General features: G+C 49.4%; 1 protein-coding gene and 1 long non-coding RNA gene across 4 annotated transcripts in view; both read right to left on the reverse strand.

Annotated features, from left to right (window-relative positions):
• Positions 1-17,795, reverse strand: part of ASAP1 (ArfGAP with SH3 domain, ankyrin repeat and PH domain 1) — a 339,709-nt gene extending 321,914 nt beyond the window's left edge. For 2 of the 3 annotated variants that reach the window (XM_044928833.1, XM_044928832.1), the window contains exon 1: positions 17,389-17,795. In XM_044928833.1, the coding sequence (XP_044784768.1) occupies positions 17,389-17,780 (392 nt within the window). In that variant the 5' untranslated portion in view covers positions 17,781-17,795. The remainder of the gene's footprint in view (positions 1-17,388) is intronic. The other variant, XM_044928834.1, reaches the window with a different exon arrangement.
• LOC123329512 lies at positions 470-2,666 on the reverse strand. The gene is made up of 2 exons (XR_006545082.1): positions 1,792-2,666; positions 470-1,272 (listed from the first exon to the last, which is right to left on the reverse strand). It is a non-coding gene; the product is annotated as an uncharacterized LOC123329512 (long non-coding RNA).
• Positions 17,796-21,710: the final 3,915 nt, after the last annotated feature.

Genomic DNA, 21,710 nt, shown 5'->3' on the forward strand with positions numbered 1-21,710 from the left:
AGGTCCATACAGGTGAAGGGCTGGGTCATGTCCACAGGACCCACATAAACTAAGGGGACGTAGGTACTCATCTGAAGGAAAGCAGGGGGGAGAGAGAGAGAAAGAGAAAGAAGGAAAGAGGGAGGATAAAGAAAACAGGTGGCTCAGTGGCAGAGCCAATGCAGGGGACATGGGTTTGATCCCTGGTCAGGGAACTAAGACCCCACACGCTGTGGGCCAACCAAGCCCGGGCACCACAACTACTGAGCTTGCGTTCTACAGTCCGGGAGCCGCAACTACTGAGCCCACTTGCTGCAACTACTGAAGCCTGAGTGCTGCAGAGCCCATGCTCCACAGCAAGAGAAGTCCACCCACCAAAACTAGAGAGTGGGCCCCGCTGGCCACAACTAGAGAAAAGCCCATGAGACAAAAAAGACCCAGAGTAGCCAAAAATAAATAAATGAAATTAAAAGAAAAAAAAGCATGGTATAAGCCACAAATAATTTTTATTATTAAGGAATAAAACAGCAATCAACCTCAGCTTTAAATAAAACAAGAAGAACAGCAGTCGACCAAGCTTTTGTGTCTTTTGTCTTCTGTAATAGCTTTGATGAGATATAATTCACATACCATACAATATAGCGATTTAAAGGACACTCTTCCACGGTCTGAAACATAACTCACAGAGTTGTGGGACCATGACCCTAGTCGATTTTAGAATATTTCTGTTGCCCCCAAAAGAAACCTCATACTCATCAGCAGTTACTCCCCTCCAATTCCACCTCCACCCACTCCTGGCAAAAGAACAGCGTAACTTTCTGTTTCTATAGATTTGCCTATTCTGGCGATTTCATGTACACAGAATCATACAAAAGGTGGTGGGCGGGGGTGGTTTGGCTTTTTGCTTTAATACTTTCATTTACTTATTGGCTGTGATAGGTCCTCATTGCTGCTTGAGTTTTTCCGCTAGTTGCAACGAGTGGGAGCAGGTCCCTAGTTGCAGCGTGCGGGCTCCTCATCGCGGTGCCCTCTCTTCTTGCTGAGCGCAGGCTCGAGGACACGCATGGGCTTCAGCAGTTGCAGCAGGTGGGCTCAACAGTTGCAGCTCCCAGGCTCTAGAGCACAGGCTCAGCAGTTGTGGTACCTGAGCTTAGTTGCTCCAGGGCAGGTGGGATGTTCCTGGACCAGGGATGGAACGCGTGTCTCTGGCATTGGCAGGTGGTTTCTTTACCACTGAGCCACCAGGGAAGCCCAGTGGGTGGATTTTAAGAATTCTGTCTTTTGTCCTAAAATCTGCAAAAAAAAAATCCATTTCCTGGACTCCTAGTTGAACTGAGTCTGGACTTACTCCCTGGAATCACTGTTAAGGATGTGGACCAGAGGAGGGATGACCGGGCCTGGGAGACCCTGAAGCCTGAGGTGGTTGGTATGACTGGAGATGACTCAGCAGCCAGGGCGTAAACCCTCCCGGAAGCCTGGTCCAAGCTTCTGGTCTCACCCCTGGCACGGTATGGGGTGGAGTGGGAAAATCGTGGGCTCCAGCTTATCAGATGTTCCAAAGAATCCCCAGGGAAGGGCACCATGGGGCTCCACCCAGCACCCTTCCTCATTCCTGACTTCATTCGGGATCCCCCTTCTCCCAGGAGATGCGTGTTCCTGCAGCTCCCATGAACGGGCTCTGCTGGTTCAAAACTTTCCCGGTCACTGTAAAATGACTTTGCTGCAATAAAAATCAATTAAAGAAAAATAACACCTTTCAAACAAAAATAAAACAAAATGTGGACTCTACAAAACCTTAAAAAGAACACCTACCCAGTACTTTGCCAGTGAGTATTCCAAAGGGCACATGACCCAACTTGGATCAAGGAGACCTAGAGTCGGAGGCTCTTTCTCTATCTCCTAGAAGAGGTTTTGGAAATGGTGTTTACTCCCTTCTTCTGGATGTTATAATAAAGATGTTCAAGGTGGAGGCAGCTCATCTCATTACCAGCCTCAAGAAGTCAGTGCAAGACGAAGGACGGATCTGAAGACCTACAGGAAAACGGAGCAGGGCCTCCTGGAACAGACACTAATTCTGTGCTACATGTCCCTCATGCTCCACCATCCCCTTTCCCAAGTCCCAGACTGGCCTTTAGGGACTAATAATGCAAGGCCCCCTTCCCTCTGCTGCAGGATGGTTTTGGCCAACGGGGAGCCCCCAGCAGGAGACAGGAGGGAAGGGAGAGTGAGGAATCCACTCCCCCTTCTGCCCCTCTCTGGACCCACCACTGCTCCCTCTCTGGGGGCCACTGTGAACTGGCTGCCACCTTCGACCCAAGTCTGAGCTCTGGTCAGAAACCTTCCTCATGCCCTCCCTGTCTCCAGGTCCCAGCATCTGTTCCCTCCCCACCCCTCAAACTGGGCATGACACAGGAGCCCCAGAGCCACATGACCTGGGCACCACACTATCCCTGGAGCTTCCCTGCACCTGCCCACACCTTCCTAAAGATCCCTTCACATGACCCACAAGCACAGCAAAGATGCTCAAAGGCATCAGTCATTACAAAATGCAAATCAGGGACTTCTGGTGGTCCAGTGGGTGAGAATCTGCCTTCCAAAGCAGGGGACACAAGTTCAATCCCTGATCGGTAAACTAGGATCCCACATGCCATGCCATGGGGCAACAGCACCCACAAGCCACAACTAGAGAGAAGCCCACACACAGCAGTGAAGATCCTGCGTGTCACAACTAAGACCCGACACAGCTAAGTAAATAAATAATAAAACACTTTCTTAAAAAAAAAAAAAAAGAAAGAAAATGCAAATCAAACCACAGTGACACACCATGTCATACCCACTAGATCGGCTATCATACCAAAAAACATAAATAACAAGTCTTGGCAAGGATGTGGAGAAATGGAACCCTCTTATATTGCTAGGAGGATGTAAAATGATTCAGCCACTTTGGAAAAGCTTGGCAGGTCCTCAATAAATTTAAATTCAGAGTTAACAGATGACTCATCAATTCCATTCTAGGTATATTCCCCAGAGTTGAAACAAGGTTTTCAAACAAACATTTACAGGTGAATGTTCAGAGAGGCACTACTCACAATAGTCATAAATTTGAAATAACCCAAATGTCTATCAACCGATGAATAGACAAATAAAATGTGGCTGGTTCATATACTGGAATATTGTTCAGTCATAAAAAGGAATGAAGTACTGATACATGCTTCACCATGGATGAACTTCAAAATCATTATGCTAAGGGAAAAAAGCAGAAACATACTTTGCTGACAAAGGTCTGTATAGTCAAAGCTATGGTTTTTCCAGTAGTCACATATGGATGTGAGAGTTGGACCACAAAGAAAGCTGAGCACTGAAGAATTGATGCTTTTGAATTGTGGTGTTGGAGAAGACTCTTGCGAGTCCCTTGGACTGCAAGGAGATCCAACCAGTCAATCCCAAAAGGAAATCAGTCCTGAATATTCATTGGAAGGACTGATAACGGAAGGTGAAGCTCCAATATTTTGGCCACCTGATGCGAAGAAGTGACTTATGAAAAAAGACCCTGATGCTGGCAAAGACTGAAGGCAGGAGGAGAAAGGGATGATAGAAGATGAGATGGTTGGATGGCATCACTGACTCAATGGACATGAGTTTAAGCAAGCACTGTGAATTGGCAATGGACAGGGAAGCCTGGCATGCTGCAGTCCATGGGGTCGCAAAGAGTCAGACATGACTAAGCAACTGAACTGAACTGAAGATAAAAATTTATTTATTTTATTTTTATTTTTTTGAAGATAAAAATTTAGACACATTATGCTAAGGGAAAAAAGCCAGACACAAAGGGTCACATATTGTACAATTCCATTTACCCTACCCTCACCACATATAAGGAACCAGCTCACTCCACCATGAGCAAGTGAGTAGGGGAAATTATTGCTTGTTCTAGCTCCCCACCACTGCAGTGAAAGTGAAAGTCACTCAGTCAACTTTTAACGACCCCATGGACTATATACAGTTCATGGAATTCTCCAGGCCAGAATAAATAAAGAAATAATAATAAATAAGTAATAAATAAAGCCTTGCCTGAATTTCTTGTCTGGTCTCTTATCAATTTCTATTGATTAAGAAGGCCAAGAACCCTGGTACCACTAAGATTAGTGATCTCTGATATTACTATGGCAAAAGATTATGACTTACTGAAGGCTCAGATGATGGTTAGAGCTTTTTAGCAATAATGTATTTTTTAGTTAAGGTATCTACATTGGCTTCTTTTAGACATAACACCATTGCACCCTTAATAGACTATAGTGTAAACATACATTTTATTTGAACAGGGAAACCAAACAAATTGCATGACTTGATTTACAGCAATATTCACTCTATGGTAGTGAATGAAAGTTACTCAGTCATGTCCAGCTCTTTGTGATCCCATGGACTATACAGTCCATGGAATTCTGTAGGCCAGAATACTAGAGTGGGTAGCCTATCCCTTTTCCAGGGTATCTTCACAACCCAGAAATCCAACTGGGGTCTCCTGTATTGCAGGTGGATTCTTTACCACCTATGGCGGTGGCCTGGAACCAAACCAGCAACATCCCTGAGGATAAGATAAGGTGAGAATGAGGGCTGACCCCCCAGGTCAAAGCAGCTGAAAAGACCAGGCTGCCTGCTTCTTCATCTGACTGCTCAGGCAACAGAGCCAGGGACTGGAGCTGTTGACCTACTTAGTAGGAGTAGGTCATCTCCTACAGAGCAGGAGGTGACCCCGATGTGAAGTCTTGAGGAGACTCCCCTGGCAGCAGCTTGGAGGACAGATGAAGCGAAGGGCAGAGAGTTGGGAAAGGGCTGGATGGCTCAGTGGAGGTGCCGCAGAAACCTGGCCTGAGGCAGAAACTGTGGGGGGACACGGAAGGGCTGGACTGGAGATGTGGGGACAGACTTCTGCAGAATCTGTTTGGCTTGGAGGAGGCATAAGAAGGAAAGGGAGTGAGCCACGGGCAGTAAGAGCCGCTTCCCTCTTCTCGAGGCTCAGATCTAGGGAAGCCGGGACACCAGGAAACCACATCACAGCTCCCCTTCCCCTTCCACGTAAAGCTGAAGTTTGTGAGGGGAAAAGAAGGCAGAAGAGAGGCACAGACTTGCTTCTTTCTCACCCGTGGGCCACTGAAGCCCAGCACTGAGCATCCAGGGATGCAGAGACCAGAAGGACCAGGAGTCCGGCAAGGCTGTGGTCTTGAGAGAGACAAACATGATTCGGCCTGGTAAACAAGCCAGAAGGCTCGGTGTCCTCAATGGCTCTCCCTCTGCCCTCCCCCAATCCATCCCCAAGCCAGCCAGTGCGACTGCCTAGTATCTTCCCTCTCCACCTCCCAGGCCACTCACCGCCAGACTCCTACAAGAGCATCCTGAATGGCCTGCCTGCCTCCAGTCCTGGGCCTCACCCACCCGGTCCATTAGGTCCAAGGTACCCAGAGTCAGCTTCCCAAAAGAGCAAGGGTCACATCACTGCCCCGCCGTAAGCTTTCAATGGCTCCTCAACAGCCTCCAAGATAAAGTCCCAGCTTTTGGATGCGGCTCCCGGCCCCTGCAGGCTCAGGGCATCCCTCTGCACACAGTGGATTCACCAAGGCCGAGTCACTTGGTTCCCAGCACAAACCATGCTGTTTGCACCATCCACCTCTCGCTGAAGTGGCTCCCTATGCCTGGAACTTCCTTCTCTTCCCGTCCCTATTTTTCTGGCTAATTTTTATTCATTATTTAAGATTCAGCTCAAGGATTCCACCCTGGGGCCAAGTCTTCTTGACCCTCTGTGCAGGGTGGGGTCAGGCGTCCCCTTCGTAAGTACTCTGCTGCTGCCGCCAAGTCGCTTCAGTCGTGTCCGACTCTGTGCGACCCCAGAGACGGCAGCCCACCAGGCTCCCCCATCCCTGGGATTCTCCAGGCAAGAACACTGGAGTGGGTTGCCATTGCCTTCTAAAGTGAAGTCGCTCAGTTGTGTCTGACCCTCAGCGACCCCACGGACTGCAGCCTTCCAGGCTCCTCCGTCCATGGGATTTTCCAGGCAAGAGTACTGGAGTGGGGTGCCATTGCCTACTCAGTGATACCTTATTTCCCCTGGGATCACACAAACCACGCTGGCTCACATTACTGCACACGTCTGCCCCCAGTCATGAAGGGCAATGCCACTGCACACCACCACAGCTGGCACACAGTAGGCACCTACTAAAGAATGAGAGTGGGGATAGGCAGGGACAATGGGAGGGGCAACAAATCTTATGGGTGCTCAACGACTAAAATAATGAATCACAACAGGAAGGATCAGGAAAGGCTTCACAGAGAAGGGACACTTGAGCCATTCTTTAAAGAGCTGTATATTTGGTAGGTGAAAAAAATAGCAAGACTGCAAAGGTATAAACATATACAAGTTGGTGGTGATTTCAAATAGGGTGCTGGGCTAAGCACAGGGTTATTAGAGGAGGGTATAGTGGACCCAGAATCACTCAAATGATATGTGACATGGCCAGACCCTTGTGTTAAGATTGGGTGTAGGGGCTAACAGAAAACTCAGCTCAAAAACAGTCTCAAGGTAAGATGTTCAGCGTCTTGTTCCTCCCATCTTTCTGTTCAGACACACTCAACATGTTCTCCCTAAGCAAGGCCCCCTCATGGCCCCAAGATGGCTGCCATAGTGCCAAGTATCACAGGTCAGCCCTACTACATCCCATAGGAAAGGTCCCATGGTGTAGTCAAAGCCATAGTTTTCCCAGTGGTCATGTATGGATGTGAGAGTTGGACCATAAAGAAAACTGAGCACCAAAGAATTGATGCTTTTGAACTGTGGTGCTAGAGAAGACTCTTGAGAGTTCCTTAGACTGCAAGGAGATCAAACCTGTCAATCCTAAAGGAAATCAACCCTGAATATTCATTGGGAGGACTGATGCTGAAGCTGAAGCTCCAATACTTCAGCCACTTGATTAAAAAATTGGAGAAGACCTTGATGCTGGGAAATATTGAGGGCAGAAGGAAAAGCGGGCGACAGAGGATGAGATGGTTGGATGGTATCACTGACTCAGTGGACACGAGTTTGCGTAAACTCTGGGAGATAGTGAAGGACAGGGAAGCCTGGCATGCTGCAGTCCATGCAATCACAGAGTTGGACATGACTCAGCGACTGAACAACAATAGCAGAAGACAGGCTGTTTCTAAATGCCTCCATTTAAGATGGGAAAAACCTTTCTCCATCCCCCCCGAAAATTCGCCTGTATATTTCATAGCCAGAGTTGTGTCATGTGCCCATGCCTAAACCAATCACTGCCAAGGGGGACAAGCCCACAGAGGTTCACCACTGGGGCTGGGACTGATCTCAATGTCCCTGGAAGGCTGGGCTCCTGAAGATCAGTGTTCTGTCAGCAAAGCAAAAGGGCAAAGACGTTGGATAAATAGCCAACAGCGTCTTCTATAACTTCTTACCTGCCTGCCCCCAAAGTACACCATTAAACCCAGTGCAACCTACAAACATCCGGCACCTCCACCCTTCAGTGGTTCTATTTTAGGTCTGAGGAAGTAACTGTCCTAGGAGAGGAAACTGGCTCAGAGCTATGATGGGAAGGTCTATAAACAGTGCAGTCTGCTTTTCTGGATCCAGAGTTCTGTGACAGTCAGGGGTAGGAAATAGCAGGGATGCCTGCGTTCCAGATAGAGACCCCGGATGCTGTGGTATTTTACCTGAGAGTTTTGCCTGTCTCCTTGAACAAATATTTTCCTTAGGCCTCTCTTTCCTTAGGGACAAAGAGGCCTGGCGTGCTGCGGTCCATGGGGTCGCAAAGAGTCAGACACGATTGCGTGACTGAACAACAGGCCTCAACAATAAAAAAAATAACCAGCACAGAGGCTTCCCTCGTGGCTCAGTGGTAAAGAATCCACCTGCCAATGCAGGAGTCATGGGTTCGATCCCTGGTCCAGGAAGGTCCCACATGCTGTGGAGCAACTAAGCCCGTGTGCCACAACTACTGAGCCCACGTGGGGCAACTACTGACGCCCTCACACCCAGAGCCTGTGCTCAGCGACAAGAGGAGCCACTGCAAAGAGAAGCCCACAAGCCATGGCTAGAGAGTAGCCCCTGCTTGCCACTACGGAAAAGCCGACACAGCAATGAAGACCCAGAACAGCCAAAAAGAAATAAATAAAAAGTAATTGATTAATTAAAAATACCCAGCACATTCCTATCAGGACTGTGATCCAGCTACTTTCAGCCTTGGAGACCCTTCCTCACTCCCTCCACATACTAAGAGCCCACCCACCCTGGATCATAAATTCTTAGAGCATGTTTTTCCCAAAGGTTCCCCTTTCTGCCCCACTGGGGCACTCTCCCTTCCCTGCACACTCATGGCCATCCATGCCTGTGTAGCTTTGCTGTGGTGAGGACGAACATCAGTTCAAAACTGCAAACGGTTCTACATCCTTCTCTTCTAATCAGCTATAAGATGCTCTAGCCCATGGACCCTGAGTTTTCACCTTTGTCTCCCAGGTGTCTAGCACACAGCAGGATATGCAGTAAAAGTGTGTGCAGGGAAGAATCTCTAAACTGAATTGGTCCTTGCTTTATTCCTTCCCTTGTTGATCTTGCAAATGAGAACTCATTTTTCCTTCCCCTGTTGATCCTGCAAATGGAACCCACTCACTTTTGTTTAGAACCGATTATGTGCCTGGCACCACTTCGTGTATATTAATATACGGCTTGGTTTAACACCTTTTTTTAAAAAACCTGCAAGCTTTTCCAAAATTTACAGAAGAAGACACTGACGGTCAGAAAAGCTAAGAGAAAAGTGAAAGGCAGACTCTCCCAAGGCCACATGAGGAATTAGGGCATGGAATTCAAGTTCAAGTCTTCAGAGGCAATGGTCAAGTGTAGGCAGTGAACACGGACAGCCTCGCTTAAAATCTTGCCACTTGTGAGGTGTATGACCTTGGGGAAATTAGTCCCTGTGTGTCTGTTTCCTCCCACATAAAATGAGGAGAAAAAGAGTACCTGTTTCACAGGTTTATTACAAGCATTAAACGAACTCATAGGAAAGCCGCTTAAAGCAATGTTTGACGTGTATTAATGTACGATAAGGGCTTTCCAGATGGCGCTAGTGATAAAGAATCTGCCTGCCAATGCAGGAGACATAAGAGACAAGGGTTTGATCCCTGGGTTGGGAAGATCCCTTGGAGGAGGAAATGGCAACCGACTCCAGTATTCTTGCCTGGGAAACCCCATGGACAGAGGTGTCTGGCGGGCTACAGTCCATAGGGTAAATATTAGCTGTTGTTATTGATTCCGAGTCCAGTGGTTTTCCCATTGTATCATGACAAATGCTACTACTTACATCTACCAAATCAATCCAGGCATGAGAGTGACCTGACCAAAGGACAGACCCCACAGAGATCTTGAGCTCCATCACCCAGAGGACTGTCTCAGAAAACAGCACAAAGGCAACACAATGTACAAATTGCACCCAGCAAGGGCTCCCAGCTGCAGCTCAGACCTCATTTGTGGGATCAGGGGGGGACCTCCCAGGGGAAAGAGACAGGAGCCATTCAGCCACCCCAGTGCCCAACTACTGCCCATACGCCAGGGAATAGCCCCTTAGTCTGCACAAGCTTTGAGGACCCGAAATGCCTGCAGCTCTTCCCTGGAAAACCCAGTGCCCACGGTGGTCAGGAGACAAGGTGGAGGCGGGCGGGGAGGGGAGTCTTCAAAACAAGGTGCAGCTGGAGGACACGGAGCCCCTTCCTCCTTGAGGACAAGAAAGCCCCCATATCCTCTGAGGCTCCCTCCTCCCACATTCGTGACCTCATGCAACCTGGCAAGGAGTTGGGGTCAGGACAGAACTATCACCACCTTTTGACAGGGGTAAGGAAGGGCGCTTCCAAGAAGGTAAGTGACTGCTTGTAACAGTCACATCACAGTCAATATCTAGTCAATTTCCAGACTAGAACTCTGGACTTCTGAGCCTCAATTCATTGCTCCTTTCCATTAGTCTGTCTCCCACATCAGTTATTTGTCTTTTTCGATACATACGATTCCTTTCTCTTTCCCTCTCTCCTTAAATACCTGTTGTCTTCTCTGCACTGGGAGTTACAAAGATGAACAAGACATTTTAAGGCCCAGCTCATTCCTGCCTCCCCAAACCACTACTCTTCAGGGTGAACATGCAGAAAGTGTTCAAAGTGCTTGCTGCTCTGAATCACATCTTTGCTACTGGTCTGATAAGGATTCTGGTTTTCCTTTCTGGAAATGGCAGTTTTTACATTTTTGTAAGTGTTCTTTCTTTTCCTCATTTGCAAAAGAAGACTCAGTGTATTAAGCTGACTGGTCTCTGCTTGGTGCCTGCAGGACAGGACAGCTGAGAATCCTCCATTAGGCCACAACCCCACAATCCCAGCCTCCTTTGAAAGTGGGCCAAAACGATTCCTCTCTCCAGTGCAGAGAAATGACAAGAAAGCGCATTCTGCCTCTGGGTCTGGATAGGGGAGAAAAAAGGCTTCTGTGCAAACTTTGAGGCCCTAGGTATGAACGCAGAGCTCAAAGATACTGGGGTTAAAAACACGGACTGGGGTTAAAAGTCTCGGGCTCAGCAGTGACCACAGCAGCATTTCCAGGACCCAGGAAACTCTCAGAGCCTCGGCTGAAACACAAAACCAGCTCTGTAAATCCTCTTCTGCTACCCAGGAAAGGCAGGGTATAAACCACCATGCCCTCCAAATCGGAAGATGCAGGAAATGGGAAAATAGGCTCCTCCAGAATTAAACAACAGGGCAGTCTGAAAAAGAATATCAGTACATTTTAAAGTAAAGATATGAAATAAGAATGAAGAATTCTCATGGAAGAATAAGACCCAAGGATTCAAAGCCAATGGATTGGAAAGAGAACCAGAGGGAATTTCCAGAAGTAAAATGGAGAGTCATCAAATAGAAACTCAATGATGAGAAAATTGAAGAAACATGGCGACGCAGAAGCCAAGGCACTCGATTCTGCCTCCCTGCCCAGTGCCTGCCATTGGCCTGTGCCCAGCACGAGGGGGCAAGAGGAGTGAGCCAGAGCCCCCACCCGTGCCCCTCCAGATGCTCAGTCTGAAGGGGAGGCAACCACACCAGCAAGTGCGTTTCCATATGGGACGGCTGTGATGATGCTTGCATTTCTGCATGCCTCGTGCGGGATGCTTTTCCTCCATGATTTCGGTTCAGTACAGAAAAGTGTGAGGACGCCAGGAAGGTGGGGTCCGTAGCAGATCCCAGCATCTTCTGGCTTCCTCTGGGCCATCCTGAATCAAGGTTACAATCACCATGGAATGTTGCTACTGCTGCTGCTAAGTCGCTTCAGTAGTGTCCGACTCTGTGCGACCCCATAGACCGCAGCCCACCAGGCTCCCCCATCCCTGGGATTCGTGTTGAGCCCTGTTCTATTTCCCCCCTTCAGTCTGCAAAAATCCTATTTGGAAATGTCAATACGAATAGTACAAGGAACACACATGCCCTTTACCCACCTTCATTGGTGGTTAATATTTTACTCCCCTTGCTTTTTTTCCTTTTTTTTTCCCCCTCTGATGTAATTTTTATGTATTCAGAAAATACATATAATTATTTTCTGAACCATTTGAGGGCAAGTTGCCTATATGATGGTCTTTTACTGGGGTGCCTTTCTGCATTTCTGATGGAGTAGGCAGTTGGAATTAGCAGATGAAAACTGGTAGATACAGAATGGATAAACAATAAAGTCCTACTGTATAGCACAGGGAATGATATTTAATATCCTGTGATAAACCAAAATGGAAAAGAATATGAAAAAAGATATATATATATGTATAACTGAGTCAGAAATTAACATAACGTTTTAAAGCAACTGTATCTCAATAAGAAAAATGATTTGTATTTTAACTTTTTAACAATTAAAAGAAGACTGTAGCTGTAAGAGGGACAAATGGTTTGTTTTATTAATTTTTATTGCAGTACAGTTGCTTTAAAATGTTAAGATTCTACTGCATAAGAAAATGAATCAGCCACACTTATAAATATATATCCCCTCCCTTTTAGGTCTCCCTCTCGTTTCGATATCCCTCCCACTCGAAAGGATAATTATTTCATTACAAAACTACAATGAAACAGGCACCCAGTATCATCCCATAGGCAAGTTTTATAAAGGCAGATGCCTTGCTGGAAAAACGCATGATGAGTCTTGATGAGGGAAAGACGAGCCATTCCCCAGAAACCACAAACAGGCTGGACCCTCTCCTTCTTGTCCTGCCCACGGATGCCTGGCGTGGGCCTGGTTCTCGGGAAGCCTCGCGACATCTGGGGGACGCACTGACAGTCACGCTTCTTTACTCCAAGTCTAACCAGACTTCCACCTGGTATCCCTCCGTTGGAGAGACACTGCTTGCTCATTTCTGTTTTTCTAACGCTGTGCACTTTTTGCATTTCCTGACTTAGACCGGTAAAGGAAGGGGAAATGCCAAAAATACTACAAGACCAGCTAGTTGGTGGCACTTCCAAAGGGATGGGGGTCGGCAGGGGAAGAGTGGGCAGTGAGGGACCTCAGTCTCCCTGCACTCGGCATGGCGCTGGCCGGCAGAGCTGATGGGGCTCCCCTGGCACTGAAGGTCTCTGAACACTGTCTCTTTCTGGGGAGTAGCTGGAACAAGAGCCCATTTTCTTCCAAATAACAGGGAAGATGTTCGCAATCTGGTCTTAATCAGCCCCTCGCAGCGACGTGGCTACACGTCCCATCATGGTGCGTTTCCTTCACTCTTGGAAGATGCGGTCGCCTGCCACAGGCCACGAGGAGGCCAGGCCTTGGGATGCTTTTCCCCCTTTCGGTTCAGATGTATTTTTCCTGATCAAACCACATGCCCTCTCCTGACTTCTCTTAAAGCCAATGGCCTGCTTTGGGAACAGGAATGGCTGAGGCTGGGGACAGTAACCATAGCTCAGGAACCGAGGTTTTAACGGTACAAAAGACACACATGTTGGGGTTCCTGCCGTCCCAGGAGATCAACCCCAGGCAATTTTAAAGAGAGGACCAACCCCCCTCAGTCTCCACTCCTTCGTGGATGAGGGGTAGGGTGGCTGGGGGAGGGTGTTCATAGGTTGGTCAGTTTAACTGATTCATGAGGTGGGATAAAAAAAAAAAGTGAGTGTCCTGAGTTGCAAGTGAACAATCTGGCCTGCAGCCTGAAGGATGTGCAGCGAAATGAATCCTCAACTCTGACTCCCCACGTAAAGCCGGGCACCAACAAGACCTTGAATGGAGGAATGAATAAATCTCAACGAGACAGTGAAATACTTGGAAGGGTGGTGAGGATACACGTAGAGACTGACTTCCATCCAGGTACCACTATCTCCAGGAAGATGTCCCTGGCTTCCCCTCCCTCACTGGGTTAGGGGCCTTGCCCCACAGCCCCCATAACATCTTCCCCTACCAGCCCGCGAAGATGTCCACGTCCAAATCCCCAGGAATTGTGAATGTGTTAGGCTACACAGGTTACCCGGCAACAGGGAACTAAGGCTGAAGATGGAAATAAGGTCACTAATCAGTTGACCTTAAAATAGGGAGATTATTCTAGGGTTTCTCAGGTGGCTCAGTGGTAAAGAATCTGCCTGCAATGCAGGACACCTGGGTTTGATCCCTGGGTGGGGAAAATCCCCTGGAGGAGGACATGGCAACCCATTCCAGTATTCTTGCTTGGAGAATTCTATCGACAGAGGAGCATGGTGGGCTTCAGTCCTTGGGGTTGCAAAGAGTCAGACACAACTAAGCAACTAACACTTTCATTCTAGATTATACAGGAGGGCTGCTGTAATTAAAAGGGTCCTCAAAAGTGGAATAAAGAAAGAACCAGAGATGGCAGCATGAGAAGGACTAGGACCAACATTGCTGGCTTTGAAGCTGGAGGAAAGGGTCAGGAGCCAAGGGATGCAGGAAGCCTCTAGAAACTGGAAAAGGTGAGGGAACAGATCATTCTCTAGAGCCTCCAGAAAAAAAAGAGTTCTGCCCACACCTTGACGTCAGACCCATTTCAGGCTTCTGAACTCCAGCACTAAAGGAGAATAAACTGGTGGTGTTTTAAGCCACCAAGTTTGTGGCAATTTGTTATGGCAGCAAGAAGAAACTAATACACTATTTATCATTATATAATACATACACACGCATACACTAACATGGGCTTCTCTGGTGGCTCAGATGGTGAAGAATCTGCCTGAAATTTTATTTATATGCCTATCTCTCCGCTTCTGCTCTTCGCCCCCTGTGATCCACTCTTATAAAAGTAATCTCCTTAAAATGTCAATCAGACCCCACTCCTGAGCCTATATTCATCAGTTCCTCTTTGTACTTGGTGGGGGTGATTATCCCCAGCATGATGCCCCTGCCTCCCTCTGAAACCTCACCCTCACCCCCGAGCATCCTCCCCGTTGCTCCCTTACACTCCGTCCTGTTCATCGCCCCACTTTCCTCACTTCTGGGATCACACTGAGCTCTTCTGTGCAGAGAACCCTGCATACTCTGAGCTCCCTGTGTGGAATGCCCCCCTCCAGCAACCTCTCCGCCCAGGCCAGTTTCTTCTCGATCCTTCAGACTCTGAGAGGCCTTTCCCTGGCAAAACTAGGGCCATCCCTACTCCCCATCCCCCTTCACTTCAGTCATCATTTTGATCCCTGGTGTTTCTTTAATAACAAGCGCTAGCATCTTTCATTCATTAGAAATTACCTTCTCCTTTGTTCTGGAATGCGAGCCCCAGGAGGGCGAGGCTGGGTCTATCTTATTCATCATTGTATTGTCAGGACTTCACCCAGTGCTTAGCATGAAGCACTCAGTACAGCCTTGCTGAATGGACTAATTAAAAGAGAAAGCGCAAGGCTGACCCTGAGAGATGAGGCTGGAAATAGAAGGCCTTGAACACAGGATCCTATCCATCTCTGCGCTCCTGGCACCTCCCACAGGGGAGCCACTTAGCAAATGTGCACGAAATGAATGAAAGAATGACTCAGGTTCTAGATGAATCTGAAAAGTGCTGTCCTTTCTGGGCAAGGTTCCCGAAGAAGCAGCTCCCTCTCCTCCTTGGGACTTCTTAGCAGGGGCAGACCCAGGGCACAGCGCAAACGCTCGATAAACGCTAGAGTCGCTGTCACTATCGCTGACGTGGGGCCTCAGTCACACAGCCCACAGGAAAGACTTGCTCTCCAGCCCACGCGGTCAGAGTGGCTGGGAGAGAAGCGGGAAGGAGACACACAGGAGGGAAAAAACGAGAACGGGGACATGGGATCCACTCCAAGACACTGAGAACTTGGAGGGAAAATACAGTAACAATGAGCTCCCAGGTAACACAGGCTCCTGCCTTTCCTCTAGACCTGCGGTCCCCAACTCTTTTGGCACCAGAGACTGGTTTTATGGAAGATAATCTTCGGCTGTTAACACAGGTGCAAAACCTCTACCCTGAAACTCACCTCCTGCTGTGGGGCCTGGCTTCTAACAGGCTACGGACAGGTACATGGCCTGGGAGGGCGCAAACACAGCTGCTCTAGACTTTAGCCACCTGGGCGCAGTGCGGAGAGGCCCGCAGGGAGGTGCATCCTCAGGGAGGGCGAGGGAGGGTCCTATTTGAAAGTACACATTCACATGGGGGCCTGCAAGACTGTGACTGAGTTTGCAAAATCTGGCTCACTGTGGCTGGTGAGGAGTGGGGAGGTGGAGAGAATTTCAATTTCCTTCACCAAATGGCAAGCTTTCGAAAAAGTCCTTTCTCTCCAACATCATCGCCTACTAAAAATGAAAAACCAGCCCTTTGGAGCTCTCATAGGGAGAAAAATAGATGGGCTGCCGAGCTCACAAGATACAAGGGGGCTGGAAGTCAAGCCTAGAGAACATCACAGAGTATATTATGTGCTAAGACACTGCCCTTTTCTGGACCTGGGAGTTTCTACTTCATACAAAAAAGCAGAATAGAGAAAAGTCATCCCCCATAGAAGAAGCCACCCATTTTATATTTCAAACCCAATTTCTGGGGGAGGGGGGAATCCATTTGCTGACTGAAGCTCCAAATCCAATTAGTGACTGAATAGTAGGGGTTAGGGAATTTCTTCTCTTACTCTTATCTCAAAATAAGCAGTTTGAGGTAACTGCATATCTCAGAAATAGCAGCAATAACAGATAAGACAAAACAAGAGAAGGCACTAAAAATGATGAAAGTTACAATGCCAAGAAGACATATTTCCAAACGTTTCATGGCTGACACAGACCAGAAACCAAGGTGTAAGGAGCACTGGTTAGGGAGTCTGAGCCCTGGCCATGTGTCTTTCCATAAGTCCCAGTCACCTCTTCTGGCTGCAGGAATAGTTAGAAGGGGCAGCAACAACTGCTCTCAAACGTCCTGTTTCTTCCTAAACTGTTGAGATTTGACGCTTCCAGAAGATCTGCATCTAAGATCTATCTGTTATAAGGTGAATCTCCAACTGCAAAACGGGAAAGCCCTGGGCTGCACTCTGATGGAGAGACAAAACTGGCCTCAACACTGAACTATGTTTTACAATCCCGAACATTACTCAGCAATCCGTGCCCGGCTGTCATTCCAGGATCCAATGTGCCAAGACAACCTGACCGAGTCTACGGGGAAAAAGCGGGAGAAAGTTCTTGCTCTCTCTGATTAGTGCGGGTAAAGCTGAGGTCACGCTGAGGATGGTCTGAAGTTGGCCCTCCATCCGCCTGCGCTAGTGGAAAAATTAATTATTGAAGGAAACCGCTTTAGGAATGCCCGGGAAGAACACTCGGGATGTATGAAACCGCAGAATACCAGACGCCAGAGAGTTTCTTTTTTTTTCCTTTGAAACTTCACGTCGCTCTCAGAAAATGCAGCAGGTCTCCAAATGGTACAAGGAGAAAAACACAAGCCACTTTCCTGGCTTCCCGGGAACAAATCCCAAGCCCCGAATGGATTTTTTTTATTTTTCTCTTTAGTTTTGTTCGCTGTAAGCCAAGTGGTCTCGGGCCTGCCTGGCAGCGCCGAGTCCCAGCCGGGGGCCGGGGGCCGGGCCGGTGGCTCCAGAAACGGCGGGGAACTTTCCTCCGCCGCGCCCGAGACAATGCCGCGGTCGGCCGGGAGGGCGCCCGATCGGCGGGGCCTGGACCCCTGTCCGGGAGGGCGCGCCAAACCCCCACGGGTGGTCCCACCCTCCCCACCCCCGCGCTTCGGGGGGCGCAGACCCTCAGCCCCCCAGACGGCCGAGCCCGGCCCTGCGAAGCCCACGGCCAGTTCCCCAGCGCGAACGGAGCCGGGACCCGCCCGGCGCCCCCGTGCCGGCGCCTCTCTGCGCGGGAGCCGAGCAAGGAGGCGCCGACTAGACCCCCGTGCGGCCCCGCCGAGCCCGCCCGAGGGCCCCGCAACTCACCGGGACCGGGCGGGCCGCTGGGCATTATTCCATCGCGGGTTCGGCGGCGGCTCCCTGGCGGCGGCGCAGACGCCCGCGCCCCGGCTCCCCTCGGCCGGCCGATCGCGGCTCTCGCAGCGGAAAGCGGGAGGCGGCGGCGGCGGCGGGAGCAGCCGGCGGGGCGGGAGGCGCGGGCCGGGGGCTGCCCGAGCGCAGAGAGCCCGCCCGCGGCGGCGGCGACGGCGGCGAGGCGCGGGAGCCGAGCGCGGCGCAGGAAGGGGCGGGCGACCATGTGCCGAGGGGAGGAGGCCGCAGCGACGCGCGCGGCTCGGACGATCCCGCTCGGCGGCGGAGGGCGCGGGCTCCAGGAAATCCAAACACTTCGACAGGAAATCGGAATCCTGACTAAGCATTCCCGGTCCCGGGGCCGCCCCGCGCCGGGGGCTCCCGCCTCGCTTAACCCTTGGCCCGCCGGCACGCAGGAGGGGAGTCAGGGGGCCGGTGGCTATCCGGAGCGCCGCGGCCGGACACCCGGCGGCGGACCAGTGGGGTCTCCGACCCCCCGACTCCGGCGTGCGAGCTGGGCCAGTGTCGGGCCTCCTGCCTCTTCGGCCCCACACTCGAGCTGCTCAGATGTAGAAGGGGTCGGATTTGTCCTGATAAAACCTTGGCCTTGGGAGGTGCCTTTCTAAGTCCCCCGACACCAGGAAAGGACGTTGGCCTCTCTCCCATCCTGCAGAGACTGAACTTGAAATCTCCTGGCCGGTTCCCCTATTTTTCATAAAATAAATGACTTTACCCGACTACCACCCTCCCACCCCTTTCACTGCTTCCGCGTTGCTAATTTCCTCATGTTTGGCCCAGTGCCACGGGGACAGGACCTTTCCAGGTCAGGATAGTATACCAATGGTATGGACAGTCATAGTATGAACTTTGGACTCTGACCCGGGTTAAAATCCACCCTTTGCCTTTTTTCTAACTGGGTTACCTCGGGTAAGTCACTTAACTTCACTGAGCCTCAGATTGCTGAAATGTGAAGTGAGATGGTCATGCTGCTGCTGCTGCTAAGTCGCTTCAGTCGTATCCGACTCTGTGCGACCGCATAGACGGCAGCCCACCAGGCTCCCCGTCCCTGGGATTCTCCAGGCAAGAATACTGGAGTGGGTTGCCATTTCCTTCTCCAATGCATGAAAGTGAAAAGTGAAAGTGAAGTCGCTCAGTCGTGTCCGACTCCTAGCGACCCCATGGACTGCAGCCCACCAGGCCCCTCCGTCCATGGGATTTTCCAGGCAAGAGATGGTCATACTGCCCTCATAGGTTTGATTTGGAAACCAAATGTTTAGACCGGGACTGACACATTGTAAATGCTTGAATAAATGATAACCATGATTGTCTTTACAAGAGACATCAGAGAGGCAAGGGTTTTAATTGATGGAGTGTGTGCTGTGCATTATCTATACCTACTTAAAAAGCCTCCAAACTTTATTTCCATCCTTATCACCTAGTGATTTTTTTTTTCTTTGCAGCATTTCAGAAACTGCTGTCTGCAGAGGAAAAGGTTAGCAGCTATGGCAGAATCCCTTCTGATGAAATCTGAAACTCCGTAAATGCTACAGAATTTGGTATTTCGCTCTTAACCTGAGACTCAGGACACTGTGGGGGTTTGTTAAAAAGTCTGGAGAGGTATTAGGAAGTTTGAGAAAACCAAAGTAAATCTCCATGCAGTCGGGCCTGGACTAGGTGGGCCAGTGGGAGTGATTCATTGTGGTTTCCCACGGAAATGCCACATTTGGGGTTTTTCTACCTGGAGGATGCAGCTTGGTGGTTTTCCTGTAACTGTTTCAAATTCCTTTGAAACCCAATCTGACTTTGAAGAGGGAACAACATACCCGTGAGTGAAAACCAAACTTGAAATGAGTCTGCCAGGGACTGGAAGTTGGATATCAGCTCCTGAACCCTCAAGTAAGGACCAGACATCAGTTTTAGGCCCATTTTGTCTCTGTTCTGCAACTCCTTTATCAGTGGCCAGAAGCAGTGGGACAAGCTACTGGTTTGGCCCTGGGAGTTCAGGGTCCTGCCCCCGGTCCTTTGCACCTGCTTTTTCTTCCGCCTGGAAGAATCTCTGTTCGTGGCACTCAGCTCATAGTTCAGAAGTCAAGTCCTCAAAGGGAGCTTTCCCCAACCATTGGATTTACTTGACTTTGACACTCACCTCTCCCACCCCTACCTCTCCTGCACATCACATGCCCTGTTTCGTTGCTTTATAGCCCTTGAAAAAGTGAACGTGTTAGTCGCTCAGTCATGTACAACTCTTTGCAACCTCATGTACCATAGCCCACCAGGCTTCTCAGTCCATGGAGTTCTCCAGGTGTGAATATTGGAGTGGGTAGCCATTCCCTTCTCCAGGGGACCTTCCCAACCCAGGGATCTAACCCAGATCTCCTGCATTGCAGGCAGATTCCTTACCCTCTGAGCCACCAGGAGACTTTCAAATGGGAAAGCCCAGTGTAATGGAAGAAGTGTCAGACACCTCTATTAATGGTTCAGTTAAAACTCTAAGTAATTAAGACTGTCAGACAAGTTAACTGCAATCTCATTGACGATGCTGCTGCTGCTGCTAAGTCACTTCGGTCGTGTCCGACTCTGTGTGACCCCTGAGACGGCAGTCCTAGTTAATTGCACCCTCCTTTGTGCTCCTGTAGCACTTCCATTCATTTAAAGAATGTATCACTTTCTACACTTGCTCAGTGAGTCCCCTCCTAAGTTAGAAGGCAAACTCTGAGTTGGAGGGAAAGGAAAGGAGCCTGCATTTATTGACCACTTACTTTGGGCAGGACCCTGGGCAAGGTGAATTTGAATTCATTAAAGCCATCACTAGTTAAGGGCTTCCCCTGTGGCTCAGTGGTAAAGAATCTGCCTGCCAATACAGGAGCCACGGGTTTGATCTAGGAAGATTCCACATGCCTCAGAGTAACTAAGCGGGGCTACTGAGCCCGCATGCCCTAAAGCCCTTGCTGCCAAAACAAGAGAAGCTACCGCAATGAGAAGCCCACGCACCACAGCTAGAGACTAGCCCCAGCTCGCTGAAAACTAGACAAAAAAGCCCATGCAGCACAGCCAACTTAAAAAAAAAAAAAAATCACCAGTTAAGTGCTCAAAAATCTTCTGGGCAATAGATTTGCAAAGATGCACTGTTCCTGCCCTCCAAGTAAGTTCTATTTAGAAAGCAGAGAAATTAATATTCTTATAGAGATATGCTCAGGGTGTCACAGGGAAGTCTTCCTAAATCAGTAGGGAGTGGGTATCTTAGTTCAGGCTTCTATAACAGTATATCATAAACTCAGTGACTTATAAGCCCACCTTTATTTCTCACAGTTCTAGAGGTTGAGAAGTCTGATGCTGACAGATTGTGTGTCTGGTGAGACCCCTCGTCCTGGTTCACAGATGACCATCTTCTTACTGGGGCAAGGGGTCTCTCTGCTATTTCTATTATAAGGTCACTAATCCCATTCATGAGAACCCCACTGGCTCTCATGACCTAATCACTCCCTAAAGGCCCCACCTCCAAATAGCATCACATTGGTGGTTAGGGTTTCTCAACATATGAATTTTGGAGGGGGTTAGAAACCACTTCCAAGAAGTGGGTGCTCGTAAACTAACTTTCTAGGAAGAGGTGGAACTAATCTAGGTAGATAAGGGAACACAGGCCTGGGAGCCAGAGCAAAAAGCACAGAGCTGGTGATGCTCAGTTCTCAGTCCCCTGGACTCCGCTGTGAGTTCACCCGCAGCTGCATTTTGTTGCCTCTCTCCTCTCTGCCTGGGCTTTTCTCCAAGGCTGCAGAATCTTGCCCAGACCAGAATTGCCTAACAGCCCTGGGGCAGCCTCCAACCAATCAGTGGATAAATGTCCCAGTCTTCTATCTCTAAGGGGGACAGTCCTCAAGTGCTTTCAACAGAGGACCCCCAGTAGAGTTGAGTCCCGCTGCCCCCAGGCATAACTTTCATCAATTCACTATGCCTTTTGTCTCTTCCCAGCCTTACTCTTGGAGAAGGCAATGGCACCCCACTCCAGTACTCTTTCCTGGAAAATCCCATGGATGGAGGAGCCTGGTAGGCTGCAGTCCATGGGGTCGCTAAGAGTTGGACATGACTGAGCAACTTCACTTTCACTTTTCACTTTCATGCACTGGAGAAGGAAATGGCAACCCACTCCAGTATTCTTGCCTGGAGAATCCCAGGGACGGGGAGCCTGGTGGGCTGCCGTCTATGGGGTCGCACAGAGTCGGACATGACTGAAGCAACTTAGCAGCAGCCTTACTCTCTCACTCCCTCATTTGTTCTGC

This window comes from Bubalus bubalis, chromosome 15 (assembly GCF_019923935.1).
Source record: "Bubalus bubalis isolate 160015118507 breed Murrah chromosome 15, NDDB_SH_1, whole genome shotgun sequence".
Taxonomy (NCBI): Eukaryota; Metazoa; Chordata; class Mammalia; order Artiodactyla; family Bovidae; genus Bubalus; species Bubalus bubalis.